Source organism: Cottoperca gobio, chromosome 23 (genome assembly GCF_900634415.1).
Source record: "Cottoperca gobio chromosome 23, fCotGob3.1, whole genome shotgun sequence".
NCBI lineage: Eukaryota > Metazoa > Chordata > Actinopteri > Perciformes > Bovichtidae > Cottoperca > Cottoperca gobio.
The window spans coordinates 7,895,001-7,914,251 of record NC_041377.1 but is presented as its reverse complement, the minus strand read 5'-3'; the positions used below and the strand labels follow the sequence as shown (position 1 = coordinate 7,914,251).

Genomic DNA, 19,251 nt, shown 5'->3' with positions numbered 1-19,251 from the left:
GAAGGATTTTAAAAGGCTTATTGAAATTAAGGTATCCAGTCTTTTTAAAAAGAAGAGTAGCACAGATTAGAAAATAAAAGTATTTATTCTTTGTTATCCCCTTCAATGATCTTGTGTCCCCTGATTTATTCTGGGATCCCTTGTGGGTCCCGACCTCCAGGTTAGCAACCAATGCTGGACTAGTGACAAAATAAATAATTTAGTTAAATCTTCTCACTGAAAATGTATTGAAGATTTGTTGCCTTGAAATTGTTTCTTTACAGAGAACACATATTACACCCCGATGAATAAAATGCTCTTACAGGCACAGTAACAACATACTAGTTTATTGAGTGGATATTTAATAATTTTGACAGTGAATGCATAATTAAAGTAGAATACACAGGGACATTAAATATATAAGAAAATATTGGTGTAGGGTTTAAGAAGATTTCAAGGAATTTGGTGTATAATAACAAGCCTCCCTGTCTAATTAACAAAGATGGTCACAAGTAAGGTACAAAACAAATACAGGTTCAAACTCCATCTTCAAGGCTGTTAAGACTAACTGCCTAAGACACTAAGGCAAAGTGTGAGAGACACACACACACACACACACACACACACACACACACTGAGACACACACACACACACACAAATGGCTGGCTTCGCTGTAACCTCAGACTGTTAGAACAACAGCACAAGAGTTACTGTCCTTTCACAACATTTCATGGAGATCATTGAAGTGTCAATGAAACTGCTACATAGCATCTCTTAAATGATTCACTGAAAATATTGATTTAGAAATAAAAAAGGGCAAAGATGTCAGGTAATTTCACAGTGCTCATGAATAAAATGGCTACAATGCAGATTCACACTGGAAAAAATTGAAGCAGGCAGGCTTCTTTTTCCCCCTCTCAGACACTTCCTGCCCTTCCACTGGCCACTTCTGTGTCTGAGGTTACAAAAGGGTTGATGGTGTTGGTCTCCATGGCTTGGTAAACTAAGAACAGGAAAGCAGCCACGACGGCCAGCAGAAACAGCTTTATCCACAGAGACACGCTGCGGGGTGCTGCTTTGGTTTGACCTGCAGGGGAAGCTGCAGACAGAAGCCTGGAGGAGGAAGAGGAGGAAGTGGAGAAAGAGGAGGTGGAGGTAGAGAGGGGCAGGCTGGTGACTCTATTGACAAGGCAGCTCTCTGTGTAGGATGAGGAAGAGCTGCTTGTCTTGGTGGTCTTTGGAGAGAAGATGTGGTTTTCATCATTCCACAGTTCACTGGACTTCACCGGGCGATGTGCAGCCCCTCTAATGGGTCGTCGACAGGTGGCGCTACAGGAGACAAGGATTGTACAGTCATTGTTTTCTGAGGGTGAGAGGAAGTGCTTTTGTCTCTGGAAACACAGCACACAATCTTATAGGTACATAAAATATCCACCATTTTTCTTATAGTTATGGTCTGATTCTTGTCCAACTTATTATAAAAGTAATAATTAAATGCATCTGGTTGCACTGAGGGAAATGTAGGTGCTGCTTTGACTCTGATCATGTTTAAAATAGGTCTCTTGTGAGTCCCCAAGCTGTATGGGTTTGTAATACTTAAATGCTTTGTTGTTGTTGTAATTGTTAAATGTTAGTCTTTATCATTTCAGCTCTCGCATTTCTACGTGAATATGTCTAAATTTGAACTTAAATGCAATATATATATATTTTTCTTTGTGGCCTACTATTAAAGGTTACGTCTCGATCATGAATCGTGGATGCGCCTGTTGCCGTGGTCCTGCCTGACACACGTTATTATTCTTGAAGGCCCCCGGAAGCTTTTAGACATCCTCCTGGATCCATCTTTTTCATATATGATTTCACATTAGAATTGTTGCCATATAAATTGTCTATGTTGTAGTTTTACTATGTTTCCTTCGTTAATGTGGGGTTTCTTCAGAGTTTTTCCTTGTGCGCTGCGAGGGTCTAAGGACAGAGTGTGTCCTATCTTGTACAGTCTCTAAAGCCCCCTGAGACAAATGTGTAATTTGTGATTTTGGGCTATTAAAAATAATATTTGATTTATCATAAATTGTATACTATTACTATACTATGAATTAATTTTGACTGCTGGTTAAAAACATCACACCAGACCATAAAATGCATTCACTAAATCATTGGTTAGTTACGTGATTCCTGTTGGACTACTGATGTCATTGGGGAACAGCTCCTTCAGAACTTCATTCTCCTCTACTCTCAGGGTTTGGTCGCTGGCTGCAATCTTCTCCACCTAAAAAAAAAAAAGATAACACAACAATGGAGAGCATGATTTAAAGAGCAAACACAAATGATAAATCCCCCCCCCCCCCCCCCATTACTTCACTCCAACCACCTGTAGGTGCATGTTTGGACCAGCCGAGGTCACCCTGCTTGATATTAGACACCTCTCACCATGTGACAACTTTAAACAAAAGGCTGGGCCAGCCACCATGTTGACTAATGAACCACCTTGTGAATGTGACACAGCGCACAGTCACAGTCTCCGCAGTCTAATGTCTCACTTCCACTGCATGGCTCGGCTCCACTCAACCCCCCTTTTGGTACCGGGTACCTTTCTCTATCTCGTTTTCCACGGCAGATATTTTTTGGGTGAAGTGAATAAAAATAAAAATAGCGGTCCCTATTGAAAAATGGCAGGTTTGTGCAGGATGTCCCGTGTCCTGACTACACTTTCTAGTATCGGCTCAGCTCACTTGGAATCTCGATTGAGGTCGTACCAAAAAAGTACCAGGTAATATGAACAACTGTTGCCAAACCAAAAAAGAAAAGGCTCCAAGTGAGTCGAGTTGAGTAGAGCCTTGCTGTACCATGCAGTGGAAACAGTAAATGTCCCTGTTGTGGGACTAATAAAGGATTTCTGATTCAGTCTACCTGTCTCACTAACACATCCTTGGACATTGTAGATGTGCAGCTAAGCGTCTTCATGGGGCTGCACATGGACATGAAGCTGGTGATTTTCTGCTGCGTCCCTTTATGCAACAGGACATCTGGAGGGGCACACTCGTCCTGCTCACAAACAATGCGTTTGACTTTGTGACAAGGTTGTTTAACTAGCCAACAACTCAGCTGTCACACAACGGTCTCTGCAGAGACCCTCAACAGCTGCAGACAACAGAGCGATTGATCATCGACAACCTTATACAATGAACTATATATTGTGAGAGTTTCAACTCTTCATATTGAACCACAGACAATGCAACACCCAGATATAAGTGTGAGTGAGAAGCACGAGTGAATGATAGAAAAAAAGAGAAAAGGAGGCCACAACAGATGTATGAGTAGAACTGTACCCGTGCTACGCAGACACCGACATGCTTAGCGCCAAACTGGTCTGACAGAGACCAGTGGTACTCTGGTCTCTTAATGGGTGAGATGTTACACAAGGTGACTGGGTCGACTTTGGTGAGTTGAATCAGAGCGGAGGAAGTCCTGGATGGCTTTGCAGCCGGTCGTGGACTCTGTTTAGTACAAAGTCAAAAGAGCCTGCCTTAAGAACTCAGTCTAGATTATTAGATATAAAAAGTATGTGTTCAGAAATATACAAAAATGAAAGAAAAAAGGAACAACTGTAATATAACTTTAATGTTACGCACCTGAGCTGGTCTTAAAGGTTTACTACTTGGCTCAGGTTCCTGAGACATCAACACAAACACACAAGATCAAATATAATTGATCAGAATTCAGGCTGAGACATTACACACACCTTCTACACCAGCCACATTTCAGTCGTCCATCCCAGTGCATTTGATGGACATGTATAGTACTTTAATTTGAATTGCTGACAGTGAAGGGTCAGACTGGAAACTGAGGAAAGAGAGGGGTATGACATGCAACAAAGGGTCCTCAGCTGGAACCATTCTTGCTTCATGTTTCTGATTGCACAGCAGCACTGTGGCTGAACGCATCCAGTATGACACTGACAGAGGACTGAAGCCGCTGATGATTGTGGTTACATGGCTGATGTAGATGTGTGTGACAAAAACATCAACTACTATGATTAGAAGCTTAAAAAAACAAAGCAGTGACTTTAAAATCAGGGCAGTGTGTGCACGCTGTTCAGCTGAACATCTTCACACAGCCTTGTTCACCACCCTCCGATACACCATTCCGTGCAATTCATCACCAGTGTGCTGACTGATTAACCGTTACTCAAGTGTATTGACGTGACACTGTGGACATGCAGAAAGTGATTTTGTGTAGAGATGCACCAATTGCAATTTTATTACAATAAAAAAAACTAAATTGAAATTCAAATGTATGTTAATAATAACATTTTTTACTAATAAATAGCATCAAAACTGCGTCGCTGTATCTGGTTGTAAACACTTTGTTTTAAGGTTGTTTCTTCAAAGCTTGTTTTGGACTTACAGGTTTTAAGTGTTCTCACTCACACTCAAGAACTTCTAAACGACATGATGTGTGTCGCTGTGTGCACAATATGCATGTGGTTGTGACGTTACCATCTGTGCTGCTAGAATTCGGATATGAGACTGATTGGCCGGTCACTGAACATCTGACCAGTTTCAACCGATGGCCTAACGATTGGTGCATCCCTAATTTTGTGTAAAATGTATTTTGCTTAAGACAAATGACAAACAGACAAAAGTCCAACCTCTAACAGGGCAGTGTTGAGCAGACCGACTGGCTTGTGAGATGAATCCTTGCTGGGTTCGGGAAGTAGCCCCAGCTCCTTCTCTTTGAGCTACAGGTTTCAAACGGAAGGCGAGCAAGCAATTTAATTCATTGTAGGATTCTAAGGAACTGGATTTCTAACTCAAACAACAGCGACAAAGCTGGTTAAACCTCAGTATTCTCCAAGTAGCGATACAGCAAAACAAATTGGCAAAAGACCAAACAGCCCCCAAAAGTTTCTAATGGCTGAGCCAGTCCATCTGACAAGGAAGCAAGTGAGATGTAACACACTTGTGACCACCAGCCTGGTTGATAACGCAATTATTTTCCAACACATGCCCAACCTTAGGTGCCGTTTGAAACACGATGACAGGAAACCATTAACTACTAAGGTATCTATGTTTAAGGGCAAGCACTCCTCTTCTCAACAAATCAGCAGATATTGGAACCAACAGACCTGTGAGTCCATTCAGGGATCAGTGAATGAACAAACAGCCACAGTGGCAAAGGCCCAGAGCTACCTGAGCAGGTCTGGACGAGATGGAGGCAGCCCGAACTGGACTGTCCAGTCTTTGGTGAACCCTCCTATTAGACACCAACTGGACCTGATCTGTCAATAAAGGCCTGAGATCCTCAGGCACTATCTGTTGGGACAGAAACAAAAGAAAAGCCATTGACAGAGTACAAAAAGAATGGAGGAGAATAGAGGGTACATCTTCCGTATTAGAAAAAAACAATACACACAACCAAAGTCATTTTGTTGGCCATCTTACACTGAAGATGTCTTTCAAGCAGAAATCAGAGAATATTTGAAGATGCTGTAGAAAATGAGCTGCATGAAGCCAGACGTGAAGGTGAACAACAATTCCCGATCAGAGTACAGTGTGGAGTGGGTGTGGAACTTTACACCAGTGGGTTTAATCAGTTACAGTGTTGATGCAGAGGAAAGGGTGGGGTAGTGGAGAGACAGTATTCACCATTCTATAGGACAGCCTCCTGGATCTGCGCTTTACTTGCAGGACAGGCTCTTCATCATCATCATCATCATCCATTAACTGGTCTCTCTACACACATGATATGCACATACCAGCAAATAATAAGAATAGCAGTATTTGATATATAGCCCATTTGTCTCAATTTATGTCTGCTTTACTTTGATTCCAGATATCCTTCAATGCACGCCCACATGTACTACGTTTAATGTTAAAGTGATGTTTTTGTTGCTTGCTTAAGGGTTGATAAAAGTCTATATCTCATTGACTGATTATTTATGTCAACGTTTTGTTAATATTGCACTGTGATGGCTCGCCCTGCTCGGTTACAAGGGTCTGATATTTGATAATTAATCATTATAGTTGGGAACACCATGGAAGTGAGCAATTAACGAGTCTTCAACAATCTTCATGGGGTGGAGAAAGCCAAACATTTGAATGTAATCCAATGTGATGGCTCTGCAACACATGCTACCATTTGAGAATTGCGATGGGCATTTTTAGTCAAGACATTGAGGTGTTAATTCAACTCTGTCATTTGTGAGGATATAGATGGTGCTGTTGTCGTGGATTTCACTAAACTACAAGATATGTATTGTTCACCAACTGTTTGTTTGCACAGTGACATGCTTATATCCCATCCACATACAAATCCACAGAACTAAACTTTGCACTTGCCTGTGACTCTGTATAAGTACAATAACACAGACGGTGCTAAAACAGTTGATTAACCACATAGTTCAGGGGTGGGGAACCTTTTTCCTATCAAGGGCCATTTTATTTTGAGTATTGCACATGGTAGTGATAATTGCACAGCAGTGGTGGAACAGTCTGTTCTTGGTGTGGTGGTCTACCTCTCTATCTGTCCATGTTTGTATGTTACGCTCTGGAGAGAGCTGCTTGTTGGGCCAAACTCCGCCGAAGAGCGTTAACTTTATCCAAACGCACTCTTCCTTTCAACTAGTGCAGTTCGACATGTTTCGTGCAGTAATGATGCTTGAGATTATTTTTCATCACCGCAAAGGCGTCCGCACAAACTAGGCACACTGGCCTTTTACTTCCACAAAGAAATAATCGTTCGTCCATTTCTCCTGGAAAGTGCGACATGCCGCATCCACCTCTTTTTCACACTCGCCACGCTGCGTTCGCTGATGTCAATGACCGTCTCGTTTAATATTGAAGTTTTTTGACATGATGTGACCACGTGATGACACGTTCCGCTCGTGTTGTGTTTAAGGACCCTGACCGTGGCCACGGAAAACAGTCAATTGCCCGTCTATTGCTGTCTAGATTTCTTTGTTTTTGTTTATAGTGGTTTTTTTGCGTGGTTCCCCACCCCTGGCTTAGTTGATCAACAGGAAAAGCAACATTAAGCATTTATCAAACAAATATGTCAAACATTTGTAGCTTCTTAAAGTGGCAAAAGAAACTTATTTGACTTTAATTGATCATTATTAACCAAGACGGCAAACCTTTTGTTGCCTCCAACATTGTCAACAGCAGCGCATTACAGCTACCATCCTCCTGCAGGAGAGGGAACTCTAACTGCTTCCCACAGCAAAAGCCCACATGTTTAACTCAATTCCTTACCATACCGTCACTTAATGTGATTACATGTCATACCTATAAAATAGCACCACTTTTACTGGAAAGTTCATATAAAGTTCATATAACACACGCACACACACGATCTTAAACTGAGAAGAATCTCATCACCCTAACACCCCATATTTATCATACAAATGGATAAAGAAGAAGAGGATAGTGGTGAAGGAGTGGTAAGGAAAGTGCAAAAAACAACATTTTGATACTTTAAAGCTAGGTCACTGTTGGGATACATTGTAACGGCTGTGAGTCCAAGCTGACCGCAGCCACTTTCCACCAACATGTCCCATTATTTGTTCACTCAAATTCTGCTTTTTGATGCACAACATAAAAAACAATGATTTCCCTTGACAAGTCCTCAGCTCAACAAGTGCACATTCACAAACAGAACAGCAGGAGGAGCTGCTCACAATCACATTCAGATGGGCAACCAGCAACACTGCTGAATAAGACCCGTCACATGTGGGAGATGAGTTTGCACTTCTCTTTCCCAAAAGAGGCTTATATCACGTTAATATCTACTGTCCAAAATAAAAGAGGGCAAAGGTGTTATCATAACAAGAACAACTGTATAAAAACGTTGATGCCAAATATCAGGACTTAAGCACTGAAGAGACAAGTCAGTGTAAAGAGGTCCGAAGCATCCAGCACGTGGATGGCAGCAGCTAATCCAAATCATATGATTTGAGTAGGACATGCAGCGAGCATTACTGATATACCGAGCCTACATGCTCACACTGAGCTCGGTGACTGCACTCCAATAAAATGAAAAAACACTTCCTTTGCCAGTGTCAGAGGAAAGTGTATAATCAACCCCAGCTGCTGGGTGTCCCATCCTACCTACTTAAGATGCACACTGCACACAAACGCCTTGCTGTACAGTGGAAAAACTGCTCGAGATGCTTAAATTAAATTGCTTTGCAAAAATTAGACTCAAAATGAAACAAGTGGTCTTGGTTGTTCTTTGTAATAACAGACTGTGCATCTTTGGAATGTGGTAAATGAAGTGGAAACCAAGCAGGGGGATACTGCTGCTGCAGGCAGGAACCAACCGTTTGCAGCTTTCTTTTTTTTAATTAAACAAAACACTCACAGAATGTCGCTTTTCCTATCATAGTGTGTCTTCGGAACTAACTGTTGTATAATGGTATGCCAGTAGTAAAGAAGCACACTGAGCAGGAAGAAAGGAAAGAGCTCCTCTTCCCGAGAAGGCTTGCAGATAATAGTTCAGTAGATTTAGAGTAGAGTCACGACTGGTCAGAGCGTGTTGGACTTTATTATGCGTTTATAACAACATTATTTCTATTATTATATCTATCAAATATTACATCTGGTTAGTTACACGATTACACTGCACAGTCCAGTTTTTCTATGACATGATCTTATTAATGTGTAACAAGTTCAATATATTATATTCAAAATTATATTACGATGATACAATATATATTATAGGATGCATAGTTGGGTGAAAAGATGTATTTTAATTCATGTTGATAAATCTGATTCTAGACAAAGTGAATATTGTCTGGTTACGTGATCAAAGGATCAAGTAACCAGACAATATTTGTGAGGAATGCAAAAAATGTTAATAACAATCATAGCTCATGAGATTTCTCACAACAGGAACAATGAGCTGGCTGCAGATAGTTGAGCTAGTTGTAAAACTAGTTAACGCCAAATGCAGTTTTGGTTTTTAATATGATTTCTTTGTTGTCAGGTCATAGGACATTCTCTAAAATGTGGACTTGTGTTCCCAACTTCCCAACTTGAGAAATGTACAGATGGCTATGTGAACCGATCAGGGGCTGAGACTTTGTACTTGTGTTTACAATAGCAACCGAAGGTTAAGACACGAGAAAAGGGACTGACCACATTAGGTCAATAGAAAGTCAAAGTCATCACGCCACGTCCGGGATAGCCTCCGTTCCACAATGCAACTCTCATTCATTTTCTTTCAACGGTCTTTCGGAAAATAATCTAAGCCTGCTCTTCGGGTTTACTTTCCAATTTTTGATGACAAACTGTCCAGCACTGGATATAAGAAATTGAAGTCGCCGTTGGCTTGTTGAAAAGCCGTTTCTTACCGTGTGGTGCTGACCGCTGCGGGTGCGGCTGGTGACGGGCGTCTTCCCTCGGCTCCTTACTGGTTTCTCCACTACTGGAGGAGGTTCAGGTTCTGTCACAGGTTCTTGTTCTGCTGTCACTTCTGACACAACACGGTACAGTCACACAGTGTTAAGGGACAGACAGGTGGGTTTAGTTTATTATGAGGAACAATTCTTACTTTACATTACTTTCCAGGGAATAGCACAGGTTTTTCCTTTTCATTTCAGTACAGTGAAAATATATAACTTAATACTTAATATCGTAATAGTTGGTGATTACTTTTCTGTCGATCGACTGATCATTACAGCTCTACTGTACAAATGTATTACTCTCTTAGCCACAACAGTTTTATCAAACAAATAAAGGCTATGATTGTTCATTTGATTGTGAATGTATTACCTGCAGCAAGTGGTTGTACTATAACTAAAGATTATAAATTTACTGTATGCTTTGGAAAGTCGGTTTTTTTTAAATATGAATTTAAATGTGTATTTGCAGGCAGTAACCATAACTGCTTAACACTGTTCTTACCGTCCTCCTTGTCACTGTACAGGTCCGATTCAGAGTTGCCGTTGTGGTTGACTTGTATCTCAGTGAGAACAAGCTCGGGCAGCGGCAGCTGTGCAGGACCGTCATCCAGCAGCCTCTGCAGTTTCTTCTCATACAGCTTACGGGTGGATGCTGTGAGGATGAGCACAGAGGGGAGACATTCAATTAAACCTGCCAATACCGGTCAATGTATCTAACAAACTAACAAACAAAGCGGAAATACTTCTTACCAATACTGACACACCTTAATTAACCTTAACTGTAGAGGGCCAGACCTTTACTTGATGCAAGCCGGTTTTACAGCGCAACTAATTTTCCTGTTGCATTTACATTAAACAAGGAAAGTTATAACAGTTACATTGACTGTAGCTCAACACTGATAGAAACACACTGATGGAGTTAGTGCTGTGCTACATTTAGCAGCTATCAACCTTTCAGTTGTTTGTGACGACTGTTATTGGCAACTTGGCTATATCAGAATACCAGCTTTAATTTGTGAATTCATGATATGCATGTTAAACTAATTGACAAACATATTCCAGAGTAATCACTTCTAGCACGGGTCAAACGTAGCATGCTATTAGCAAACATGTCAAAGCCACTTGTGAATTCCATCAGTGTGTAGCACCAATACACCAGATTCCTGTGTGTGTGACATGCAATCATGTCATCCGTATGCTGAGGGCAGATGTCACATCAGTCTTTAACCTCATATTTCCTTGCTGCCATTTCTGCTAATGTGAGCAGCACTCACCCACAATCGGCCCCGCGTCCACTCCGTGCTTAAGCAGCTCATCCTTTAGGCCGTCATCGGTCAGCACAGTAACATCCATCTCGTCTGGCCGAACCTTGTCTGTTTTCCTGGTGGCTTTCTGCGGGAGAAGGACAAGGCAGCCCGGTTGGTAATGCAATGATAAACTGTGCTAGATTGGGACTGTGATGGATTTATTTTTGTCCTGTGACAATGTATTCAGTATTCAACAGACAGTTTTGTTTCTGCGTGTGGGCTGTTAATGCACTGCCTGACAAGGTGACACAATGTTCACATGAGACAATCTTTTGGTTAAAGCACAACATTTCACAAAAAATGACTTGAAAGTGAAGAATTCCTGTCCATCTTTACAGCATTTTGTCTTTTCTGGGAAGCTCGAATGATGGGATGGTTCCATTTTTAAGTATTGAGAGGGACAGTTCACATCCAAAAGTTCAAATAGACTCTGTCCCACCATGCCCACCTGTTCACCTCAACATTCTCCTGTGAACTTGTGCCTTTAGCTCGCTAAGTACATTTGCTCAGAAGAAAGCTGTTTGGTGAGCTTTTAGACAGTTAGTGAAACCTGTTGCCAAATGACCCTTCCCTAAGTACCGCCCCTCGAACGCAGACTCGCCCAATCGTAGCGCAGCATCAGCCTGCTCTGACCAGGGTCCGACAACTAAAGGGTTGTGCTCCATAGATTCGCATGCCATCGTTTCAGATTTTCTTCATTTTCAGGCTGGTTTTGTGGACTTCAAGCTATTCGCGGTTAGACGTTGCGCCTGGGGCATGTGAAATAGTGATACTCATTACCTGGAGGGGTTGGAAGGGGATTTACTTTCCTAAAACATTACGTTGCCATGTGAAAACCTGTGGAGCTAACATGAGCAGAGTACGTTAGCACATCATTAACTAGCATTAGCACTTCTATGCTATGCTAGCTACTGAAGGTATACTGAATGTATGCACATCCTGCTTTCACATTCTAATGATTGTAACAGTAAATAAAGGACTACCCTACTTTACAGTGTAAGAACAGTGTTGCTTCTTAATTTCATTGTCGGCCCGATCGCCAGGGGATGTAGTAGTTCACTTTTAGGGTACACTGATCTGAAGGCTTTAATGTTAGCTTCTGTCTTTATCTTTTTAACCTATTTTTGCTGCTGAATCAGTTTAACATCCTTCAAATGCCTATTGCACACCATGCGTATGTCTCTGAAATCGCTTTTCCCAAGAATGATATCCTATTTCTTCAGGAAGTGAAGCGAAGGGTCAATTATACACATTGCTTGCAATGAACATAAATGGATGCCTCTATAAAACTAAAAACGCAGAAAAAAGAATATAAGTGGATTCAACATTTAAAAAAATCCAACACAGCTTAGTTTCATACACACAATATTAATACACACATAATTTGAGAAACTTTAACTTGATGTGTTCCCTTTAAATTTCCTAAAATAAAGTGAAGCCAGAGAGAGAAAAAAGGAGGATGAAAACAAAGTGGCATGTTCTAGGCAGATGGTGCAGGCGCTTCATGATATCAAACAACGCGCTGCCCCTCACACACCAGACTACAGGAAATTACTCTGTGTTTGAAGCCAGCTCCCTCTGAAATGAAGCCATGTGTATACTCCTCGGCTCAGAGCCAAAGGAGGCTCTGCCTCTGAGTACATAAAGTATGCATGCATAAAATCTTTTGCTCAACAATGTGAGCATACCAGTTACACATGCTGCCATGTTTTGAAACTATTTTCAAATACAAGACATTTTGTCACGCAGCAGTATAGTGGCAACTTCAGGAAGCCTGTGTGGCGCAAATTTCTTTTAGTTCACCCCTCTCCTTTCCTCAACTCTGTCTCTGACTGTCGCCGCCCTTCGCAAAGTACAGCGGAGGAGGGAATGTGAATGCCTGCCCATGCATCCATTGTCTACCGCTTATCCGGGGTTGGGTCGCAGGGGCAGCAGCTCCAGTAAGGAACTCCAAACATCCCCCAGCTCTGGGGGATCCCGAGGCGTTCCCAGGCCAGTGAGGAGATATAATCTCTCCACCGAGTCCTGGGTCTTCCCCGGGGTCTCCTCCCAGCTGGACATGCCTGGAACACCTCCCTAGGGAGGCGCCCAGGTGGCATCCTTACTAGATGCCCGAACCACCTCAACTGTCTCCTTTCAACTCAAAGGAGTGAATAAAAAAAAAAAAAAAAAAGTTTAATTGCTCCATCTACAAACTATTTTGTGACCCCCCCCCTGCAGTACCTGTTGAAGGCCTATGCTTAGAGGCAAGAGACAATCTTCAGTTTCATATATATGCACGTGTGAACACACTTCAACATGTCTCACTTCAGTAAAAAACATAAAAACTTAAGTTAAAGACATAATCCAGTCTCTCTGCTGGAAGGCTTTTACTTTGAAGCAGCTACAGAAGTGTGACGCTTGCACTAGTACAACCCGCTCCATCTTTACTTAGGGTACTTAAGGATTCTAACCCACAAACACTTGTGGTGTTGGCTTGTTGGTCAGTATGGTTTTCCACATTGTGGGCTAACTAAAGAATGTGATGTTTTCACTTAATTTCCTTCAGAATGTGTTGCCTTTTCCTTGTACCAGGTGTATTTATATGTATATGGACATTATACTCAGACGGTCACTAAATTGCTTGTGTTGCTGTTGGATTTCCAGCAGTAGGTTAACTGAAATTACAAAATAATTTACTTATGAAAAGCACGCAGACGATATTATGTGATCTACACAAAAAACAATTCATAGCTATAGATGAAATCCTTACTGCATCTGTGTTTCCTAAACAACCAGAAATCAGATTATCATTGGCCTAAATAAATTATTTGACTCTCACAATCTAACTAATAACAATCAAAATTCTCTTTTACTTATTGTTCTCTGTTTTGGTCATCTGTTTGCATATGGATGAAAGCCTGTTATTGAATCATAGAATCATGTAAATGTAGGCACTTTCATTTTAAAGTATATTTGATTTAAAGATTCATTTAACATTGGCATACCTTCTTATGGCACACACAAACACGCAGCTATAATAACTAAACATTGCTGTCTTTTTAGTGAGCCAGGCAAGTATTCAGACCCCTTTAGTAACTCCTCTCCTTTGAAGAAAGATGCCATTATTATTATTCAGTGATGGTGCTCTCATGGAGCTGTGGCTCTCTACACTGACTGTGTTTAACAACAGCATAAAGAAATGGTGACGTAGTAACAGTAAAAATCATATTATAGACTGCAGCTATCTGTTCTGATGTCAATAGAGACCATCTGCTCTTTGACTAAGATGAGCTGATCACAGTGGGTGGAGGTAGAGCAGCACCACCAAACTAAAACACCAAACCAAACCTACTGATTGTAATTCTTAGTTGGACCACAAGAGATCCACTCTCAAAGTGACTGTGAACTTAAACATCTGGGCCTCTCTGGAACTCATTCAGTTGGCAACAAATCAGTGGAAAATGTGAGGAATGCAAAGATGATATGCTCAACTTCAATGCTGCCGTGAGGTTTCTACCATGCAATAAATGTGAGAGACACACAGAGAAGGCTGTCTTACTCTGCGTCTCAGTGGGCCCTCGGCAGGGTTTAGTCTGGATGTGAGCCAGGCCGTTTCATAATCATAGCGGACTGAGCTGAAGAGAGCGGGAGAACAGGAAGAGGGAACAAGGAATCTGCGATCCCTCCTCTGCAGACCACGCCCTGGACTTTAAATGGCATAACTAACCCTTGAGCTCACAGCTCAACTTGGCCTGAGCTCTGTGGAGTAAATTCACCACAAACAAACACTGTCAGACTTTGCTTTACAACTCCTCACTAAAGCCTGGATGGAGTAGTTTGAGGGTTAGGGCATGATGCATGATGTAACTTGCTGCTTGGCTGAGTAACACTGGAGTATGTGTGGTTAACCTTAAATTTACTTTGCTCAGATTAACCACAACTGTTTGAATTATTGATGTCACACATTCTTCATACTTGCATGTAATTCTTCTAATTCTCACCAACACAGACAGCGCTAAAAAGGGTAGTAGCCAAAAGTATTTGAGCCTTTAAAGTTCCCTTTGAAAAGCCTCTCTGACTTCAGTTAACCATTTCAAAAATGCCAGGAATGAATTGTTGACCTGCAGCCTGTTATCACAGACATGTGAACATCAGGTTTCATAAGATAAACATCAACTATACTACCTTAGAAAACAAAGAACAAAAGAACAAAATCTCACACACACACACACACACACACACACACACACACACACACACACACACACACGATAACAGTAATAGCTGCTGTAAAACTTCTCCCTGGTCTGCCCTTTATAGCTACACTGGAAATGATATTACACAAAAAACAGTGTAAATCGCAATCTTGCTCTTAAACTGAGAAGAATCTCATCACCCTAACACCCCGTATTTATCATACAAATGGACAGAGAAGAAGTGGATTGTGGTGAAGGAGTGGTAAGGAAAGTAAAAAGGGACATTTTGATACTTTGTTTTTACTATAAAGCTAGGTCACTGTTGGAATACATTGTAACGGCTGTGAGTCCGAGCTGACCGCAGCCACTTTCCACCAACATGTCCCATTCATTTTGTTCACTCAAATTCTGCTTTTTGATGCACAACATAAAAAAAACAATGATTTTCACTTGGTTTCTCACGTACATGGTTACATTACAACTTCTTTACAGTGTGATTAGAAGCAACACGTTGAAAAAAAAAACCCCAGCACTTTGAATTCCTTCTTCAAATTAGAGCACAGCGCCAGATCACACCATGATATATTGATGTAAACCAGCAGCATACCTGAGTAGAGCTTCCGCTTAAATTCCCATCAGGGTCAGTAGACAACTTTGCAGCATTCCTCTTCCACACCTTTTCATTATCTCAGTCATAAAACTTACTTTACAATTCAGAGACTCAACCACATACACACGTCACTGCCTGATCAACTGGCGAGACTCATCTGGCTTGCGATGCCAAACAACAACATCCCCTTTCCTTGTCAGCATTTATTCAACGTCTGAAAACTCATGATGGATTAAATCGTTTTCAGTATCCACACCTCACAGCACACAAACCTTTACCTGACTCAAATTCATAACTTAAGTAAGTTCAGAGAAGAAGAGACATGAATTTAAATCTTCTCAGATGAAGAAGATACGCTAATATCTAAACTACAAGCAGCAGTGAATGAACTAGCATGCACACCGTTACCTCTCACATGTCATTTTTCTCAGTCACCTTCTTTGTTTTTCTCAAACACTTCATTCAATCATCACTACAAACCGCCCCCCAAACAAGTCCAGACAGGACAGTCCTGCACACCTGTTTGAATATGAATCCAAGTCGATATTGAAAGAGTTTCTCTACAAACAGACCACGTTCAGTAATCACTACAGTGTGGTGTAGTGTAACAGCATAAATAAAATCTCTAATAGGGATTCACAAAGCAGCCAAGAAATACAGTGCAACAAAAGAAACACATACATGATTACAAACATGAATAAAAGTCAAATTACAACTAAATTAAAAGTATGTGAAATGATTAAAGAAGTAAGTAAACAAAAAACGTGATTGAAAAAATAGAAAGTCTTTGATTCCCACACGTTTATGAAACAAGCAACTGCCCTAGTGTGGAAAACAATGCATACCTTATAAAGTGTAGAATAAAGTAAGTAAAAATATCAACTTTTTTCAAAAATAAAGTGTAAAATTGTGAGGACTTCTTTTCCTCCATTTCTGACTGATAATCAGACAAAATCAGTAATTAGTTATGCATTACTTGTACTTATATTACTTTTACTCTATTTTATTCTATTTTCTTATTGTGTACTTGCCACTAACACTAACCCTTTCTTGTTCTTTTGCTATAACAATGTAAATTTCCCCGTTGTGGGACTAACAAAGGATTTCTGATTATATTAGTAATGTTGAAATCAAGAGGAGAAATATTCAATAATAAATGATCAAATATATTCTATCTAGGACTGGCTATGGTTTACAATACTTTGATACTCGTGCTTTGAACAAGTACCAAAACAAATTTCATATTACAAATAATATTTCATCACAGTTTTTGATAATTAGTGTTATAGACACATTTTGAGGGTATGTCCGCCCTAACCTTGGTGTAATGGTAATCTGTGATGACCGGTCATTTCTTGTCCTAATTCTTATTAAAATACTCTGTGTCTGTGAAATGTTTGATACATAGATACGAGACAGCTCAAGAAGCAAGTACTAAAAATCAACTTCTGGGTGCACTTCAAAATGTCAGCCATGCCCCAATACACAAAATTGAAGTTGAGAGCAAAGCAATCTCACCACACTTCTCCAAAAGAAATGGTTTCCATTCAAAACACAACAACTCTACGCTTCTTTATCTGCACTTTAACAGTAACAACAGGTAAAGCTGTGACTAGATTTGTCCACTCAAGCTTTCAAAACACAAATTATTTTACTATCATGTCAAATAGTTCATGATTAAAATGCTTGAGTCTGCACTTCTGATAACTGATAACCTGTTTTGATCAGTAGAGAAATTTAAGCTCGTTGTCGTTTTCTTATTACTAACAACAGTAAAAAAAGAAAAGAACATTGGGATCCAAGGACTATTGGGGGTCTTAATGAGAATAATAATAATACACTTGACAGAATAGAATGGGGAAATGATTGACAGTGCAATTACAAAATAATGTTTTTGAGGATATAATGAATGATGTAACTGAAAGCACGTTTCTATCCTTGGCTTTGGTATAGAAAGCAACACAAGGACTTTTTTGGGTGGGGATTCCTGGCTAAAAATCCTATGAATGGAGCCTGTGGTCAAAGCAGATGTATATTTTATACTGAAAAGAATAAACGATTCATTAATGATTTTCTTACTTGATATAAATATTGCAGAGACATTTGAAGCATCTGCTAACTTATGGGCATTTGTTATTATTTTGAAAAGACACTACTTACTTAGATACATAGTCAGTTGCAGCCGTGCCAAGGTATATTTATATATGTGGACATTTCTTATATCTGAACTGTAAATTACAGAGGTAACTTACTGCAAAGAAAACTAATTCACTACTTTTGAGTGAAGTTACAGAAACATTGACCACCCTGCACCCTGGTGCTATGGACGTTTCTGTAACGTTATTATGAAATGAACGTTAAATCACAATGAATAACACAACTCACTCTGCCGGAGGAGCGACTTCTGCTGGAGACTACGGGCGGCGGCAGTTCATCGTCGCTGGAGAAGACGTCCAGAGTCGTAGCCGTGACATGCTTCTTGTTATTAGCGGTAATGTTCTTCAGATAAAGCTGCACATACACGTCCTTAGTCGGGTTGCCGCTCGGAAGCTCTACATTATGGGCCAACAGTTCGTTTTTCAGCTTTTCCTTGGTGAGCACAGACGGGTCGTCCAGGTACTCCGACATGTCGGTGTGCAGATGGAGGGAAAGAGTTACCTTCGCCTGGGTAAGCTAGCTAGCTAGCTCCCCTAACACCGAGGGGGAAAGTGGGGTAAACAGAGAGGTTTGGTCTGAGCGGCTAACCAGCGCCTCTTACTGGATTTAATTCGCAAAACAATTATTAGCTAAGGAGGTAAGAAGCGTATGTCAATGGGATTAGAAGGAACGAAAAAGGAAAATGAATGCGACTTGCTGTCCTTGTTCTTGCTTCCTCCTCCACTCAAAAGAATGAAGACATGAAAGTGGCCCTCATTGTGAAGCTGCTTTTGGTGAAAACTGCTGCTACTCATGGGGGACGACCCCCGGCCGGAAGTGACTGTAGAGACCGGCTCCTATTGGTTAGATGCTGTTAGAAAGAGCATCCTCATTGGTGGAACAAACATGCAACTTTGAAAATGAAAAGCACGTCACGAGTTTTAACACGCTGTTCAATCACCCTGTTGTAACAGCACGTTATATGGAGAGGGAATTATGGATGCAGACAAAACATTTAGTTTTCCCTTTATGTTGTTAGTTTGTTATTGCTTAGTGTGTAATTGAAATAAATGCTTATATTTGTACATAACAAATTTGCAATATAAAATGACCAAATTCATCAACATTTGGCACAGGTAAAAAAAAGTAATAATAAAAAAACACCAAACCCAGTTTGCTCTTTGTGCATTACTTACAAATAAAACAGCAATGCGATTGTTTATTTCACCACTGGACATTAATGAAGAAGACAGAAACCAAAATGGAAAAAAGCCCAGTGACATTTCTTCCCTTTCCGCTTTGTCACAAAACAATCTTTTATTTTGACACTAATATACTCAACCAGTACAGTACAAAAGCAGCGGATACTCAAAGCAATGTTTTTGAAGAAATGAAAGCGCCTTACTTTCGCACAAACTGTGCAACTACCTACAGTATTCTTGTAACTTCGAACTGAAAACAGATGCCATGGTCCAGCTCATTAAATATCTTAATTTTGAAACCAAAATCATGGGATTGGGGGTGAGGGGTTGGGTTCAAGTCTTTAGGGAAGTTAAAATAAGTTTAAGCAGAAAGACAGAACTGAGCTAATCAGAGAGAAAGCAGGCAGCGATGAGCCGACACTCACAGCTCTACTG

The 19,251-nt window shown here is 40.6% G+C and overlaps 2 protein-coding genes across 6 annotated transcripts in view; both read right to left on the bottom strand.

The window, feature by feature from the left end:
- Positions 1 to 303: 303 nt before the first annotated feature.
- Positions 304 to 18,451, bottom strand: tmpoa (thymopoietin a). 5 transcript variants are annotated; one of them, XM_029462318.1, is made up of 12 exons: positions 17,864 to 18,449; positions 10,658 to 10,775; positions 9,886 to 10,035; positions 9,333 to 9,454; positions 5,629 to 5,715; positions 5,173 to 5,295; positions 4,632 to 4,721; positions 3,613 to 3,651; positions 3,310 to 3,477; positions 2,891 to 3,025; positions 2,149 to 2,249; positions 304 to 1,309 (listed from the first exon to the last, which is right to left on the bottom strand). In XM_029462318.1, exons 1-12 carry the CDS (start codon positions 18,104 to 18,106, stop codon positions 898 to 900), a joined length of 1,788 nt encoding a protein of 595 aa, XP_029318178.1. In that variant the 5' UTR covers positions 18,107 to 18,449; the 3' UTR covers positions 304 to 897. The 5 variants fall into 5 exon arrangements, with proteins under 5 accessions (XP_029318178.1, XP_029318181.1, XP_029318179.1 ...); XM_029462321.1 differs by lacking the exon at positions 2,891 to 3,025 and having other exon boundaries at positions 17,864 to 18,451; XM_029462319.1 differs by lacking the exon at positions 5,629 to 5,715 and having other exon boundaries at positions 17,864 to 18,445.
- A 336-nt stretch (positions 18,452 to 18,787) lies between these two features.
- The window catches only part of strap (serine/threonine kinase receptor associated protein), a 7,733-nt gene continuing 7,269 nt past the window's right edge, over positions 18,788 to 19,251 (bottom strand). The window contains exon 9 of the mRNA XM_029462324.1: positions 18,788 to 19,251. This exon is cut by the window's right edge and continues 301 nt beyond it. The gene's annotated coding sequence lies outside the window, so the exon portion shown is untranslated.